The 18,462-nt window shown below is 37.0% G+C and overlaps 1 protein-coding gene across 1 annotated transcript; it reads left to right on the top strand.

Moving 5' to 3' along the window:
• The first annotated feature begins 740 nt into the window (after positions 1-740).
• On the top strand, positions 741-18,325 carry prkacab (protein kinase, cAMP-dependent, catalytic, alpha, genome duplicate b). Its single transcript, XM_073860161.1, has 10 exons — positions 741-1,265; positions 5,233-5,294; positions 7,302-7,430; positions 7,508-7,606; positions 7,693-7,772; positions 11,570-11,699; positions 12,430-12,525; positions 12,633-12,755; positions 14,679-14,843; positions 17,057-18,325. Exons 1-10 carry the CDS (start codon positions 1,220-1,222, stop codon positions 17,180-17,182), a joined length of 1,056 nt encoding a protein of 351 aa, XP_073716262.1. The 5' UTR covers positions 741-1,219; the 3' UTR covers positions 17,183-18,325.
• The last annotated feature ends 137 nt before the right edge of the window (positions 18,326-18,462 follow it).

The following is an 18,462-nucleotide window of genomic DNA, read 5'->3' on the forward strand; positions in this document are numbered from 1 at the left end:
AATTGTACACTTTCCGAAGCACACAATACACATAAAATAATATAGTATGCTTATGCTATAGTATTTACTACAGCCAAAGTATAATTATAGCATGTATTATATAGTATAGTTTTTGCCATAGTAATTTTCGAAATATGATAGTATCTAAGACTTTTGCTAGTGTTTACTATATTAAATGTTATAGTATATACACTCTTAAGAAGGTACAAAAGTCATTGGGGCGGTACTTTAAAAAAAAAGTGTACCGACAAGGTGCATATTGGTACCTCAAAGGTACACATGAGGTACATAACGGTACATAAAAGGTACAAATACCACCACAGTGACAACTTTGTACCTTTTTATTCCGAGAGTGCATTTTCTATATATGGAATAGATCAAATAATTAGAAAAAACTGAAAAGTTCAATAAATTACTGTGTGTGTGGGGGATGTTGTTGTTGTTACTACATTAAATAAAATAAATGATAAATGGTTTCCTAGTAAATTTAGCTTTACTTAGTATACACTACCGTTAGGATAAATATGTAGAAAATAAATCATTTCACTTTAATCTCCATGACAACCATATGAACTTATATTTTATACTTATATTTATACTTATACTTATATTTATTTACTTCCCAAAACATCCACTTTAATGCAAACTTAAGTCTGATCAATGAAATAGTTATATAATAATTTTCTTAAAAAGGACATTTAAAGCTGTCAATCATTCCACACATCTGTCCGTCTATCCAACCAATGGGGTGAGGCGATGGGCGGGCCCTGAGAGGAGGCGGAGTCTCCGTCGATGGCTACGGGAAGCGCAGCTGCATGAGCGATGATCTCTCATTGAGCCCGCACTCGCTCCGTGTTTTTACCGCCACGGTTTCCCCCCGGCACGGCACCTGTTCCCGCGAGCGCCGCTCACGGTAGATCCCCGAGGGGAGGAGAGCGAGGACCGCGGGGCCTCGTGCGGGCGGCGGATAGCCAGGCAGGCCAGGAACGCCCGAATCCGGTTTGATGCTGGCGGCCCGTCCGCCCTTTAAACGCGGATGCTGCTGCTGCTGGTGCATTCATAAGGGATCGCCGGAAAAATTCGGACTCGACGTCCTCTGTTTTCGCATTCGACGCCGATCGGCAAACCGCATTCGCTCGGACGGACCGTGAGAGGCGCGGCAGACACGGCAGCATCCTTCCGTACCTGCGGTTCCCCAGCGCCTGATAGGCCCAGAGTCATGGGCAACACGCCGGCCGCCAAACGGGGCAACGAGATGGAAAGCGGTGAGTGTTTTCACGCTCGTCCGTGATTCTGTTTAGTCATCGACATGGTCGTTACGATCAGACGCTGATCGGAGCTCGGGAACGCGCTTGGTGTAAAGATGCTGCTGCTGATGCTGTCATGGCGATCTGGGTCGCAAACACTGTGTTGATGCTTTAATAAGGCAAGCGCTTGTTTTGGGGGATTTGGTGTGTGTTTGTGTTGCACCCTGTCTTGTTGTATGTCAGGGGTGTTTGACACATAGAGGTTAGTGTGTTTATGTTTGCTGGATGTACAGAAAGATGTGTGTTTAAGGTGTATGAGGTAAACAGGAAGAACCCAATCACCATAGCATGCTAGTATATGTGTATTATTGGACTTTCACACTGAAACTGTTTACCTGGCATACAATTTAACCCAGGGGTATCCAGTTTGCCATTTATAATTCAATATTGGTTAGTGGTAAGCTCAATATTTGGTCATTGATACGAATGCCGTTTAGTTTTTGACAGCTGGCATGAAGTGTGGCCCATCTGGCACCAAAACAATATAATACTGTATGCATTCTTGAAATGTAAATATGAAATAGAGGAATATGCATATAGTTGGGGGGTAGTAGGGGGTTTGTCTACATTAATGGTTGTGCCCATAATAGCAGGGGTCTCCAACCTTTTTGTAAGCAATGGCTAAAACTAGGGGGCTACATTTTTTATATAGTCTACTTCAAACTTTTTTTGTTTTACTTGTTAATGTTTTGTCATTGTTTAAAATGTCAACATGCATAAAGAAAGCCAAGCTTATATAAAGATATGAAAATTGAGGCTATAAATAGAATGTGCTTTGGCGGGCAACTCACAGACTGTGTGCGTGCACCATGTTGGAAACCACTGCCATATAGCATCTGTCTGTTGTGTTTTTTTACACTTAAGCCTATTAAGTCATTTTTATATTGGGTTAACACAATCCATGGTTGTTTTGTTTCATGTTTCAACTATTAATCGATTATATTTAGGAATTCACATTGTACATTTGTAAAGCAAGGGTTAATATACAATCCTGGGCACTGCTAGACCAAAATATGAGTAGTCTTGTGATATGTGGCTATTTTGAAATAGTTGCTTAGTGATGACCGTGTCCATTTAAGCCATTGACAGAAGAGTTTCTCCTTGTTGGTTATAAAGAGCACATATTGTCCGATTCACTTTTTAACATTTCCTTCGGTGTGTAAATGTGTATTAGTACATGTTAATGATATGTAAAAGGTACATACATAAGTAAACGATGACACGAGTTCAACAAACACGGATTGTAGGCAACAGTTTACTTCCTGGGATTGGTGATGTAGACAAGACCGACATTATTATAATTCCAGCCTGTAAGTTAACTCCTGATAGCAACCGAATCTTTCAAACATGGTAAGGAGCGTCACGTTTCTGGCTGACGTCAGAAGTATTCAGGCCAATCACAACGTACAGATTAGCTGGTCAATCAGGAACACAGAGCTTTTCAAATCCGTGCATTTCAGGAAGAGAGTGGAATCTGGAGCTATAAAAATGTATGGTATGTGAAAAATAATGTTTTTTTAACCATAACTCACACGAACACATTGTATTATACAAAATACACAAAATAACCTTGTTTTTAAGCAGTGAAATAAGTGCACTAAAATGTCTTACACACCCTAAAGATGGTAAATAATTTCTGTACTATAATTATAGACCCTGTAACAATGATAGCAACATTTACCAGAGTACACTGTAAAAAAATTCTAGGGATGCACCGATATGGAAATTTTGGCCGATACCGATAACTCTTTATATTTGGGGGGGCGATAACCGATATATATATAGGCCGATAAATATTCATATTATTTTCACAATGAAAAACTCCCAGACTGCGGACATCTTGTCTTTGCGCTAGACTAGCATACTCTTCTTAAGCCCGCAACACGTGTCATCTTCGTGCTATGTCACAGAAAGCACCAATCAAAACTTCACATGGCCAGCAATGAGCAAGTGAAGTGGTTCAACAAACCAAAATAATCCATCATTTATCGGCTTTCATTTATCGGCCTAATTTTGCTATCAGACCGATAACCGATAATATTAAAAATAAGCAGTTATCGGCCGATAACGATATGTCGGCCGATATATCGTGCATCCCTAAAAAATTCCATAGAAATTACAGCGTTACTTGCAGCTGGTTGCCGGTAACTTACCGTAGATTTAAATGTATGTTATTTACTGGCAAGAGTTTGTTCAAAGTTAAATATTAACAAGTCTTTATCTTTACAGAATAAATATATAAAATAACAGCCTCATGCAAAGCATTCTGGGAACCAGAAATCATCGTCAACCTTTTTCTGTTTTTTTGCTTCAGATTTTGTTTCCCAGAATGCTTTGCTTGATGCTGTTATTTTACTCTGACTCTGTAAAGACAAAGACACCAGTAAGAAGTTGGTGTCAGAAAAGATTTGTCCGGGATCGTTTGTTTTTGTGTTCATTCGCACTGCCATTGATTTACCAGAATCTGTGTGCGTGCATTCACACACATCCCGTAAAGATGCTGTACATGACGTATTTAAAGTCCTGCAAACTTTAGATGCTTCGGACTGCACAAAAATCAGATTTGAACTCTCATTGTGAACAAAGTAAAAGGCATAGCTTAGGCACAGAATTGAAAAGACTGATTGTCCATCAGCATACAGTGGTACAGACGCTACACATAAGGATGAATTGAGAATGTGTACTACCAGTACTGTCTTACAGTAAGTTGTGTTGGGAGTCCTTGCGTGGATTTGCTTGAGATGGTTGCCTGAGATGAGGGGTTTGTGCTACTGAACACATACATGTCAGATGGAGGTGAGACTGCAATAATTAACCAATAATTTTTTAGAAAAATGTGAAATGCCCTCCATTGCCATATTGTTTTTATCTATCATTTTTTGAACATGTCCACTTGTCATCGACTCAACTAGTGCTGGGTGCTAGGGATGCAAGATATTGTCGATGCACCAATATTATTATAAATCAATTATCGTATCAGCCGGACATGAAACATTTCTCAGAAATAATTTACAGAAATAAAGATATTATCTTTTCTTAATCAAAAAGATATTTTGATTATAGGTATGCAATCTCGCTGCAGTGGTTACCACAGCGCTACACAGCAAAACGTGATTGTGACCACTGTGTTCAAATGAAACGCAAGTTCTGTGTGATACTCCACTGCCTGTGATCGTACTTTAATGTATCTCTACCATCGGAGATCATGTGCATTGACACACGCGTTTCTTTATCTTAAGTCAAGTAGCCTAGTAGTCCTCTTAAATGAAACCGGATATCAAATATAGCTGTTATTATCTGTTTGTTAGCTGGATTGTTATGAGGCATCACTATAGTTAATACAATTATCCAAAATCTTTTCTCTTTTTTTTGAAAAAGTCAGTTTGGCCAAGTGCATCCAAAAATCCAAAACCGTGCATCGCTTCTGCGTGGTGGGTGCTCAGATTTCTCACACTGTACATTTGTAAAGCCCAGGTTAAACCGTTTGCATATTTACACTGATTAACCAAGTATGGCATGCGACCTGTTTTCAAATAACTGCTTGGGTATCGGTTTCCCTCAGACACTAACAGAGCTAAATGCAGCATGTTACTTCCTTTCACATTTTCAAGTATGCTCAACCTAGGGGTTAAAAGTGTCCATATCCCAGGATTTTTCAAAACATTTATCGTAAAGACGTCAGAGCTTGGTGTTTATGAGTGCAAAAGTGAACAAAATATCTAAAGACTGGTTAGTTCTTTCCCTTCATTGTTTTCTTGTTGTTTGATTATCTTTCAATTGTTCCTCAAGCTAGATTTGTATCTATGGTCATCTGTCATAATCTCTTACAATCAGGTCCACCTTGTTACATTTGTTTATTTAATATGTTTGATTTAATTTGTCTGTAATGTGTAATCTATGTGTGTGTATTTGTCTCTTTCCACAGTCAAAGAGTTTCTGGCCTTTGCCAAAGAAGATTTCCTCAGGAAATGGGAGAGTCCTGCACAGGTGAGATGACTGGCATTGCATTCATTTCGCACACAAACCTTGCTCGAACAGCTTGTGACACGCAAAAACAGAGCTTGAGTAATGCATTGACATCTCTTATGCTGTGTACACAACAAACGAGAAGCATTGCGTTCCTTGCTCTAGATTACTTGCGAGATTTAACTTCCTGTCATGTGAATTTTTCACTTGAGTTGAACATTTAATATCGCATGTTTTCGCGTCAATCGCACCGCACAATTTGCGTCATTCGCACTGATTTGTTTTTAATCAATCTTAGCTTAATAGTACTTTTATTAAATGAATAGCTTTATTGTTGTTTAAATTAGGGATGCTCCGATCGATCGGCCGCCGATCGGTATCGGCCGATAATGGCATTAAATGACTCGATCGGTGCTCGCTATATCTGCCGATCTCATAAACCGATCTTTCTGTTTACTTTTGTCATCAAAAGGATCCTGAATGCGGCTGCAATTAAAGACATTTTTACGTAGCGCAAGCATTTTTAAAACCTGTTGCTCATGTGCAGCGTGCAGATTTGTATATCTCTCTTTGCCTTTACAGAGATATGCGTATTTTCTATGATGACGCGCTCCGGTAAACAGCGTGAGACGTCTTCACATCGTATACAACACATATCTATCACGGACAATTGCATCCTCATGCCAAAAGTTTCTTATTTGCATGCGTCTTAAAGTTTTGAGCGTTTAAACTTTTATTTTCCTCACAGCTGCTTGTCTGCGTTTATCCGCCGCCCACACACACAGCAGCCGGTCATCAGTGCACGTGAAAAGAGCGATCTCTCTCTCTCACGTCTTAAAGCTGCAGTAACCTAATTCATCTCTCAATAAAATCACTCTCTGCTCTTGACTAAAGAATTTTTATACTTCATACGAATGCGTGTATATTTAATTAATACAGTAAAGTCTGTGAAGTGTTTTATTTTCAGTTCTTTTAGGAGACATAAGCCTTTTTAAACCATATTAAATTTCTCTTTGCAGAATAAATATTTGTTGTGCTTATTTATTTGAGTCTCTATTAAAAGAATAATATACCTAATTACTGTAAGTAATATAACAAAGGCAACATCCGTGGTATTATTTTATTTAGAAAGATTGTAACAGTTACAGTCATCAAAGAGCTTGCATATCAGCTTTAAAAAAATCGGTATCGGAATCGGTATCGGCCGATCACGAAGATTACAAATCGGTGATCGGCATCGGCTGCAAAAATCCTGATCGGAGCATCCCTAGTTTAAATATATACTTTTATCTTTTTTTAGGGTGACTCTGGCATATTGACCTAAACATTAAATAATATGCATTGTCCTTGTAATAAATAAATAAATAAAAACATTTTGCATCATTTGCATCGCCCTGCGTGAATATATAAGTATATTCGTGTCTTTGCGTTGACTTTATATTAAATCTATTCGTTGAATTCACATTTGGTGTGTAGGCCTACGCCCTATTATTAGGCATCTTCTTTGCTTGAATGTTTAAATTGGCAAGGCCTTAAAACACATGCAATTTATATACTTTTGTGACGTTCTGTCAACTGGCTCGCATTATTCACACTGGGTCTGAACCATCCTTATTGTATGTCTGAGCATAGTGTATTTTAACTAACATGCTATAAATGCAAAGTATGCAGGTGTCAGATGCAGGTCTCAAGTTTTATTTACAGTAATTTACCATACAATTGTTACATGATTAGTAAGGATAATGTACAATTATTTGGTCATTATCATAAAATATGGGGCCCTGTATGTGTTTCATATGGCTATGTACCCAATAAGCAAATGAATCGATGTGAAATATTGATTTGATATGAAGAAGGAAGGTGGAGTTGTTTCCAAGAATTGAGTCTCTACAAGAAATCGATTGCTTGGGACAGCAGTTGATTCTGCAGTTCAGCAATCATTATTTAAAGTATTGTTAATAACATTTGATGTATTTTAAGAAATCTGTCTGTTAAATGTGTAAAATTGCCCCTGTGTCTTTCTTTCAGAATACAGCATGTTTGGAGGACTTTGACCGGTTGAAAACTCTGGGCACAGGTTCATTTGGCCGTGTGATGTTGGTCAGACACAGAGAGACCGCGCAGCACTACGCCATGAAGATTCTCAACAAACAGAAGGTAGGCGGGGCTAATGCGTAAGTGATGACATCATGACGAGACAATCTTGTAAAACCTCTGGTCATTTTCTCCAGAAGGTGGTGAAACTGAAGCAAATCGAACACACTCTGAACGAGAAGAGGATACTACAGGCCGTCAGCTTCCCTTTCTTAGTTCGGCTTGAATACTCCTTCAAGGTAAATTCGGTGTTCAACAATAACGTCCGGCTGATGCGCAAGGACACTGAACCGTAATGAATGTAATTGTGTGTGTTTGCTTTTAGGATAATACTAATCTCTACATGGTGATGCAGTACGTCCAGGGAGGAGAGATGTTTTCACACCTGCGTAGAATCGGCAGGTTCAGTGAAATATATTTACATCTTAAAATACAATGCACTTTATTAGTCACAGATGGGCAAAGATAAAGTGCAATTACAAAATAAAACGTGTATATAAGGCCTTTACATCTACATATAAATATATGGAGTTTTATAGACTTCATAAAATAAAAACATTGTACTTATAAATTAAGATATAAGATTTGGAGCATGTTATGAATAAGACTGTATTGACAAAATGTTTATCAGTCATCGTGCCTGTCTTTTTTTTAACTTTAACCCTATTAAACCATATGTGTCATCCCCGACATATTCTGCCAAGCTCAATTAAAGGAATAGTCCATTTTCTTAAAAGAAAAATCCAGATGGTTTGCTCACCACCATGTCGTCCGGGATGTTGATGTCTTTCTTTGTTCGGTCGAGAAGAGGTTGTGTTTTTTGAGGAAGGCATTGCGGGATTTTTCTCATTTTAATGGACTTTAATGGACACCAACACGTAACTAAACACGTAACAGTTTTTTTTCAAAGGACTATAAACGATCCCAAATGAGGCATAAAGGTCTTACCTGGCGAAACGATTGTCGTTTTTGACAATAAAAATAACAAATATGCACTTTTAAACCACAACTTTTTGTCTAGGTCCGGTCCAGCGCGAACTAACGTAAACGCGTAGTGACGTAGGGAGGTCACGTGTTACATATATAAAATGCACATTTGCGGACCATTGTAAACAATAAACTGACACAAAGACATTAATTAGTATCATTCGACATACAACAACGTCGGAACGGTCCTCTTTTAACGCACTTGTAAACACTGGGGCGGAGTTTCGCGTTCGTCCTCTGTGACCTCTTGACGTCATGACTTATTGCGTGAGGTCACACTGGCGCTTTCAGGACTGGATCTAGACGAGAAATTTTGGTTTAAAACTGTATTTGTTATTTTTATTGTCAAAAATGACAATCGTTTTCCTAGATGGGACCCTTGTGCCTCGTTTGGGATCATTTGTGGTCCTTTGAAACTCCGTTGAAAAAACTGTTGCGTGTTGAGTGTTAAGTGTTGGTGTCCATTAAAGTCCATTAAAATGAAAAAAATCCTGCAATGTTTTCCTTAAAAAACATAATTTCTTTTCGACTGAACAAAGAAAGACATCAACATTTTGGTTGACGTGGTGGTGAGTGGATTGTCTGGATTTTTCTTTTAAGAGAATGGAATATTCCTTTTAATTTTAATAAATCTTTAACTATTTGCGTTATCAAAAAATCCCAATTGCTTTTTGATGATATATTGTTTATTACTAAAATTTCTTGCTTTCTGTTTTCGTGGAGAGGGGAAGTGGTGATTTGAAAAGCGAGTTTTGGAGTATATTATGGAGCTTTTCCATTGCATACTACCCCATGGGTCAGGTCGTGTCCCCTCACTTTACTTTTGCTCGGTTAGCTTTTACATTGAGTTTAGTATCACTTCAGAGTGGGTGTTAATATAGGCGTGTCATTATACTTGTGCTGTCTACTGCTGTGAGATCATACAAAAAGTGTGAGCAAGCAATAGAGGGAGCATCGTTTCCCATAAATTAATTTATTTCCCCGTCCATCCCAAACTCAAAATTGTATGTAAAAATAATAATAAATGTTTGCATATCACGTTAATCATTACCTCTGTCTTACATGACAGTTTTTGTACAAACACCCGTGGCGCTCCACTGAGCCTCATTTAAGTTGCAAAAATGCAGTGCATGCGGACATTCGCATCGCAAATGTTCTACCACAAGCCTGGAAAACACTTGCTTTCCTGATTCTCAGCCTGTGGATGTTTTTCATCGCTACAAGGGAGTTTGGGACTTGCAACAAAGCACAGATTACAACAGGTTTGCTCGGGACAGCGCACGCACAAAGGTAAAGCTAATCTTGCATTTAGCGATGAAGTTGGTAGTGACGATTCTCTCAGACCAATCAGTGATCTACAGTGTTTTTCCGTCACATTTTACTGTCAGCTTAGATCACTTGGAACCCCAACCAAGGTGGTACTAAAAAAAGTATTGGGTACTACGTACTGTACCCAGTGGAAAAGCCCCCAAAAGTGAGCTGACACAATCCAACCCGTGGGGTGCTATGCAAGAAAAAGGGCCATTAGGTTAGAAAAGAGCACCACACATAGTGAACGATGTAAAAAAGAGAATGGTGTTAAAAAAGCCTCCCAAATGAAAACTTTGTACATCAATAAAACTAAAATGACTTATATGTACTACAGTATATTTTTCAAGTCTAAAGTATAGACTTTTTGATCACTGTTTTTTATTATTATTTCTAAACATTTTTTTTTTGTCTATTATAAAGTCTATTTACAAACTCACAACACACAGTTATAATCAATAATTGTAATTAAAAGCCATATTATTTCTGAAATAATTAACAATTTGACAATTAAAAAAGGGTGAAAACAACCTATTTTTGCTTTAGATTCTTAAGGGTTAAGGCAGTTTCCCCTTAATATACAACATAAATCAACTTTAACAAGCTAGTCCAACCTGAAATATGTTTAAATATTTTAATTAACTTTTGTTGGGGTAAAAATGTTTGTGGCAACACATTTTATGTAAAACATATGTATGAATTGGACTGAATAATGAAGAAAAAGCAGTCTATTAGAGCTCAGAGTAAATGAGAACTTCAGTACTGTTTATAAAGTATCTTAGGGTGGGCAAAACGTCAAGAATTTTTTAATAAAATGGCGAATTCTAGGCAAATTCTACACTGTAAAAATACTTTGCTGCCTTAAATTTTTTTGTTGAATCAACTCGGATTTACAAGTCATTTCAACTTACTATTTTTTATTTTGACTAGAGATTAGTTTTTATTACTACAGGTGAGTTGTTATAACTTATACATTTAAGTTGACTTTTCTCAACTATATTTTATCAATTGTGACAACTAATTTCTGTTGATTTAACAAAAAAATATGGCAGCAAAGTTTTTTTACAGTGTAGGCAAAGGGTGATCACACTGAAGAAGTTATATTAAACTATATAAAATATACACTCAAATAAAAGATGTGGTCATTTTAACACATTGTGTTGTGTTAAACTATTTAACACATTATGTGTTATTTAACACATGTGTCATTTCGTGTTGATTGTGTGTTCAAACAAATAAAAGGGACAACACAAGATATAACACCAGAAATGTGTTAAGTTAAGGACAATACATTAGATGTGTTGTCCTTACCTTAACACAAGATGTATAATTTTAACACATTACTTTTAAGAGTGTAGTTACAGTTGTTTTATAATGGCATATATTTAATGAGTTTACTATTACTCTAAAATGCGGAAAAAATCTAACTTAAAAAGCAAGTAAGCTTTTTAATGGGGCGTACACACCAAACGCGAATTCAACGTATTTGCGCAAGTAGATTACATACAAAGTCAATGGAAAGATGCGAATAGAAGCGAACTCGCACGGGGCCATGCTAATGATGTAATTCGGGCGGGATGATTGCAGTGAAAACGTCCTATTCACCTCAAGTGCAACTTTGTGCAAATTAAAAATATTTAAATCAAGCAAAAAATTTGCATGACACGAAGTTAAATCCCGCGAGTAATCTAGAGCGAGGAAAGTGGTGCTTCGCATTTGGTGTGTACGCAGCATAAAACTTGGCAAATATGGCAGTGAGTTTGATGTTTTGTTATCAGATTTATTATTGTTTAGATATTTTGTGGCTTTTTGTGGATATATTTTGTATAAAACACTTGCTTTATAAATGTGTAAGAACTTTTCTTAGAAGTATCTTCTCATTGTTTCTCTCTGTATATTCTCTCATGCAGTGAACCTCATGCACGGTTCTATGCTTCACAAATAGTTTTGACATTTGAATATCTGCATGCGCTTGACCTGATCTACAGAGACCTTAAACCAGAGAACCTCCTCATAGATCAGCAGGGCTATATCCAGGTAACACACACATGCTAATGCATAAAAGAGTTACATATGGTTTAGATATACACATACACAAGCATGTAGTGCTTAATCATACATTAATCTTGAACGAGCATCTTATATACCAATATAATTTGATTTAATCTCTTGTTTTTTTCCTAATACGTTAAGTGTTTTTGTCACTGTTCAAAGCAAGTCTCACAGTGAGTGATGGTGAATTTACAATATTTTTGTTTTATCATATTTTTATGTAATATCTCATGAAGTGCAATATATAAATTAGTTTTACAAGAAGAATAAACCAAGTAAACAATTACCATGAATATCCAGACTTTTTATACCTAACTGTTTACTGATGCACATGAGTTGCAAAAAAGTTGATAAGTGGTATTCCCTTTTGACCCAGGTTGATATTAAAAATTCAGTGTGATTTGTATTCGGTGTGAATTTTTTGTTGTCATTCAAAAACGTCATATGAAGGAAAAAAATCAAATATGGGCCACATTTAACTGCACTGTGAACGCAGCTGTTGTCTTTTAAAAAGCATCTACAAAAAAAATAGTAAATAAAATGTGAAGCACATAGTCAGTCTCATATAGCTCATTATGCCCCATAATCTTACCTATACTGCCCCCTCGTGGCTTTTATGATCATTACATCCAGAAATATGTATTGCATACATCACCTGTTTTCGTATTTGTGGTGCAGATATCTAACAGCGTCATTCGCACCAACTTTGTTTCAGGTGACAGATTTTGGTTTTGCCAAGCGAGTCAAGGGTCGCACGTGGACGTTGTGTGGCACACCTGAGTACCTCGCTCCAGAGATTATCCTCAGCAAGGTAAGCCATGCTGTCCCAATTTCTCTGAAGACTCGGGGTGCTAACACAGTGTCTACACTGAGCGCTTTTCTAAAATGAAAATGAATCTCACATGATTCTTCTCGCAGGGTTATAATAAGGCTGTGGACTGGTGGGCTCTTGGTGTGCTGATGTACGAGATGGCTGCCGGTTACCCTCCATTTTTTGCAGATCAACCCATTCAGATCTATGAAAAGATAGTCTCAGGAAAGGTGAGCTCTCTGGTTCAATGTTTTTTTATAAAATAATTTTATATCATTTTATAAGTAAAGAACGTTTGGTGAAAAAAAAATCACCTTGATATCTTTAATATTGACTGAGAAAGACCTGAGATTACCCCGCTTTCAGTAAAACTCTACAAATTTATAGGAACATTCTTGTTAATGTGCATGCAAAAAAGTGGCTATAAAATTTATATAAAATAGGGTGGTTATCTTGTCAGACGTTGAACTACAAAACAAATAAGCTGTTCCTGAAATGTTGGAGATAACACGAAAAAATATCTGTACCAATAAAAGAACCGGGCTAAAGTCGCAATATTTATGCCTTGCCCTGCACTGACCCGATTGTCACTCATGCGATTTAATATTTTGGTTTGTTTTCACACCATGTGTTTCTGTGCCTTAAGTGAAAACAGAGACAATCAAAGCTCTTTTAGTTCAGGTATATAGAATAATAAAGTGTAGTGTCAAGAAAATCATAAATTTTAAGTGTCTTTCATGTTATAAAAAAAAACTTTGAAAAAGGTTTTTCCATGTTTAAGTGGCATAATTGGGTCTCCAGTGCTTCTATCAACCTTTAAAACATGAAAAAGATCAACCCAGGAACTTATTTTTTTGGTAAACCATTGTCTGCAAGCATGTGAAGAAATAGGTAATTCAGATTTTGCCTGTTTTGTGATGTAGGCCAATTACCATAATACCACCCCTTAATCTGAACTACCCAACCATGGCACTGCCATTTAGTGCTCAGAGAAAGAAAAAAATAATTGACAGCACAATTGAGTTTCAGTTTCAACAAACCACCATCACGGTATTATTGTAATTGGCCTTGCTGCCTACCTCACGAAACAGGCGAAATCTGAACGACTTAATTTTTCACATGCTTGTAGAAAATGGCTTACCCAAAGAGAGTTACTGGGTTGATATTTTTTTATGTTTACTAGGTTATTAGAAGTACCGATTATAGCACTTAAACATGAAAAAAGTCAGATTTTCACGCTATTACCCCTTTAATGTCATTTACAGCAATAATCACCAATTGTATAGTTTTGTCATTTTTTATGGTCATGACACCTTTGACGCACTACTCATTATAAAGTCAGTATGGTCCAATTTTTATGTTCCCCAAGTTTCATCATTAGAAGAATGCACGTGTACTGTACGTGCATCCCCGCATTTTTTAAATGTGTATGTGCGTACAGGAGAATGTAGCCCACGAGATGCATTGCATTTTCTATATGTACGAAAACAGACAATACTCCGGGCTTTAGATTATGCGACTAGCTGTGTTTTCACAGGCGGGGTCACAATCAGTTGAAATGGCACCAGCAATGCCAAGGTCTAGATTTGCTTTTCAGGGACCACACATGGTTATCAAATGTATACTTTATTATTAAGGCTGGGACGATTAATCTTGCAAATGCGCATTTTCTGAATGAATTCATTTTAATGAATTACGGTGAAATGCCGCCACATCCAAAAGCCAGAGGGCGGTCTCGTACAGAAACTCCATTTGTGCCACCGAAGTAGTAGCATTACAAACGCTATTCCAGGAAATGTCTATAAGCATATTTACATCGCTGTTCTTCACATTGTTTCAGGTATTTTCATGATAATAAAGAATATTGTGAATGATTTTGTTTAACGAATGCACGTTATAAACGAATCAGACTCGATAGATTTGATCTTCTGATCAAAGACCCATAGCACACGCACAAGCTGCGCATGAAACACAGAATCGGAGTCTTGCGATTCAGAATCGGTCATTTTTAATGGAAAACGGGATGCATCGTCCAGCCCTTTTATTTACTATTGTTACTTTGTTAGTCAATCCATTTTTGTATTGGTACAGATCTTCTGGCTTTATTTACTGAGTATACCGACTTTGTCACAAGTTACCGTGGTCTTCCACAGGTACGATTCCCATCGCACTTCAGTTCTGACCTGAAGGACCTGCTGAGAAACCTGCTGCAGGTGGACCTGACAAAACGCTACGGCAACCTTAAAAATGGAGTTAATGACATCAAAGGACACAAGTGGTTCTCCACTACTGACTGGATAGCCATTTACCAACGACGGGTGAGAAACACAGTTTTAACACAGTGCTAACCCTAACCAGGTGTAATGCAACAAGTACAAAAGTCAAACTGGGACTTTTCTCTCATGAGACAAAATGCCTGGTTTGACTTAAACGACCTTTGTATGATGCCTGAAGTCGAAAATGTCTGACACAATTGCATCCATTTTTATTTATAGTTTTGTAAAGTGAGATTTTGGAAGAGTCAGATTTTACATCTTTGTGCACAAGAAACAGAAACCAAGCGACTAAAGTCCACTCTAGCTTGCCACGGCTATTAAAGAGACAGCTGCACTGTCAGATAAAGGGAACAAAAGTGGTCACTGGGACATACCCTTTCAAAAAGTAAACATTTGTCACTCACAGATAGATATTGGTACCTCAGAGGTACATATCTGTACTTAAATGGACCTTTGTAAAGGGTACCGTCTTTTGTGCCTTTCTTCAGACAATGCCGGGTTAAAGGACCGTTCACATTATAGCTATAAAAATATAGTTTTAAAAAATGTTTTATTTAAAAAAAAATAGACTTTTGCGTCACGTGTGCAATGTGGTGGAAGAAAAACAGTTGAAATGAATGAGACACGAGTGAAACTAACAATATAACTCACTAGAAAATGTCTTCTTGTGCTGTTGAGTGTCAGAATAGGAATGCCAAAATAGATGATTCTCATTTTTATTGTATATCGTCGTCGAAGACACCATTTGAAGATAAACGTAGGTGTTATGGTTGCAGTAAGCCCTCAACCGGACAGGCTGGAGTGATGAAATCATCTGAAAATCTTTTAATAATTTGAATAGAAAATAATTAGAGAAGATATCCGGTGTTCTGTCGAAGTCTGTTCCCTCTATGTGTCTCTTATAGCGTTTTTGTCACGTTAACGTTTATAATTTATTTAGAAAGATTAAATATTTGATTGAGTTCATAATGTCAATAATATTACCATTTATTAAAGTGTTCATATTTTTTTTCCTTTTCTATTACTTATTTTTACCTTCTCTCTTAGCCTATGTCTTAGTTCTAAATTATGATGTTTACTTATAAATATATAAACATGGCGCACACACACACACACACACACACGATGTAAAGTGTTAATAATATATAAACAGGCCTATACAAATTAATTTGTATGTAAACATAATAGTTTTAGGACAAACGCGTAGGCTAAAAATATAAGGAAGATATTGAAAACAGGAAATGATGATATATTTTATAAATTATATTATACAGAATACATGATAGTATTGCTCTTATAATACTTAAGCGATTCATACTGTAAAAATAATTGATTTACCAATAAAGAACAATACATATACATTAATAACATGCACACATATCAGTAGCCAAGCCATTTAAATGTTTAATTTATTTAAAAAATAAACGTAACTTGGTGAAAACGTTATAAGAAACATTACACTTAAGAGACATATAGGGGAAACAGACTTCTACAGAACACCGGATCCTTAAAAATCACAGTTTAACGCTAAAACACTTCAGACCCCTATTGTGGAGGTGTCACTTTCTGCCACCAGTTGGGCTCCGCCCACAAAAAACGTCATCCCTGTTTGCAAACACGCAAAAGGTCTATAGCATGCACCACAACTAGAATGATAAAGATATAAGGAACTATTTCGTTGAGATAATTTTATGAGCATTTTTTTCAACTGATGAACAATAAACCAATGACAGCCAATCAAATCTACTTGAATCTAAAGTGCACGTGCATTTGAAATGATGACACTGTGGAGAAGCTGAGGTCCATTACATAAAAATACTTGTCCAGTGCAGTTGCAGTGAAGTTGACTTCATAATGTTTTTATTCTAATACACTGACTAAACATAAGACATAAGATTACAGAAACTAGTTTCGCTGAGATGCACGAAACGCAGCGCAATGAGGACATCTGCTGGTTATAGCCACTGTAAACGCAACAAGAACATCATATTTATTCATTTAATAACAAGTGAAACAATTACAAACATTTTTATTACAGGAAATATGCAATATTAGTTAATGCCATTGAAGAGAAATGATTTGCTGAAAGTTAAAGTTATGGTTATTATCCGGTGGTGTGGCTGCTAATATAGTTATCGGTATCATTAACGTTATTGTTATCATGTGAACGTGCTTTTCAAGCACATATTATGAAACTTAATACCATTAACGTAAAGGTAGGACCAATATTAAGTTTTGTGCTTTTGTTTTATTAGGTGGAGGCCCCATTTGTGCCTAAATGCAGAGGTCCAGGGGATACCAGCAACTTTGATGACTACGAGGAAGAAGAGATCCGCGTGTCATTCACAGAGAAGTGTGGGAAAGAATTTGCCGAGTTTTAGAGGAAGAGGTGATAAAAACAGTCAGAAGGAGAGAGAGAGAAATAATATAGGTGGAGAGAGAGAGAAAGTGCATGAATCTTTAAACGATCCTTCCTCCTGATAAACAGCAGAGAAAGCAGCGGAAGTGCAGAGAAGACCTCCAGGGATAAACAGTGAGGCCTTTATCATCTCCTCTATTTTAATCATGTTTGTAATTTTCTCATTTTTTTAACTTCTGTTCATGTGATATTAATCATGATGGATTGATAGGATGTATAAATGTTGGCCAGTGGACTGGAATTATTGTTACTGCACAAAGAGACATGGGATAGTGATTGTCTATACAGAGATCTTGATGAGTCAAGATATCCACTAGGTCACCGTTAAAAAGACAAAAAAAAGTTTCCTGTGTAATAACCGAAATATTTTTGGTCCTGTATACTGTCATGTGTTTCTTTTATTCTTAACAATGCACTGAAGGGACGACAAAGTGAAAGTGGCAAAGAGAAATGAAGCCATGATTTCATGATACGAGCACCTCTTTACGTTTTATTTCCTCCTTTTGGCTGTAGGTCCACCACTCTCTGTAAAATATTCACTGATGAACTTTGAACTTTCACCTATGAAATGTGCCATGAAATCCTACAAGTGTCAATATTTTGACTCATCGGTTGTTTTATTGATTAGCTGACAGATAGCATGAGCCCGAAAGGCTGCTGTGCGTAGACTGACACGTGCATAAGAGGGAATGAATGTTTTTGTTTAGTTTCATTTAGTATTGTTATAACTATAATTGTTACGGTTGTCGGCGGGTTACATTTACGATAGCTGACAAAACTGCACACGCTTCGTGCGCATTTCACACTGGGAAGCCTTGCGGTCGACTCGCAGCCGCCTTGCTCTTTAATTTCGCCATCCCCCCTTCCATTTCTGCATTTTTAAATAGGTAAAGTCTTCTCTCTGAATGGGCGCAGTGCATCTTGCTCCTTTTTGGGTGAGAATGTCTTACACGCAAGTCTTTAACTCTCTAGGCTACAAAAATCTCCAAAGCTGGAGAAGAACTCAGTGGATACCAGTACTTACTCCTGAGGACATGGTTCAAGTCAATTGTGATATTTTGCACCACAAGAATCATTCCAATAAAGTATTACTATAAATACCAAACTGGTTTTATGTCCCTTTTCTGTGTAATACTAGAAATACCTTGCATAATACTAACATCAGCCACCCTTCAGCTTCTCCGTAAAAAAAAATGGAGAGATGATGGGTAACCTCTCAAATTCAAGATGAAACAATGCTGA

The sequence above is a fragment of the Misgurnus anguillicaudatus genome, chromosome 3, assembly GCF_027580225.2.
Source record: "Misgurnus anguillicaudatus chromosome 3, ASM2758022v2, whole genome shotgun sequence".
Lineage (NCBI taxonomy): Eukaryota > Metazoa > Chordata > Actinopteri > Cypriniformes > Cobitidae > Misgurnus > Misgurnus anguillicaudatus.

Coding starts and splice junctions, on each gene's coding strand:
- prkacab (XM_073860161.1), top strand. CDS start 1,220: ATGGGCAACACGCCGGCCGCCAAACGGGGCAACGAGATGGAAAGCG. Junction 7,607..7,692: donor GGCTTGAATACTCCTTCAAG/GTAAATTCGGTG, acceptor GTTTGCTTTTAG/GATAATACTAATCTCTACAT. Junction 7,773..11,569: donor CTGCGTAGAATCGGCAGGTT/CAGTGAAATATA, acceptor TATTCTCTCATG/CAGTGAACCTCATGCACGGT.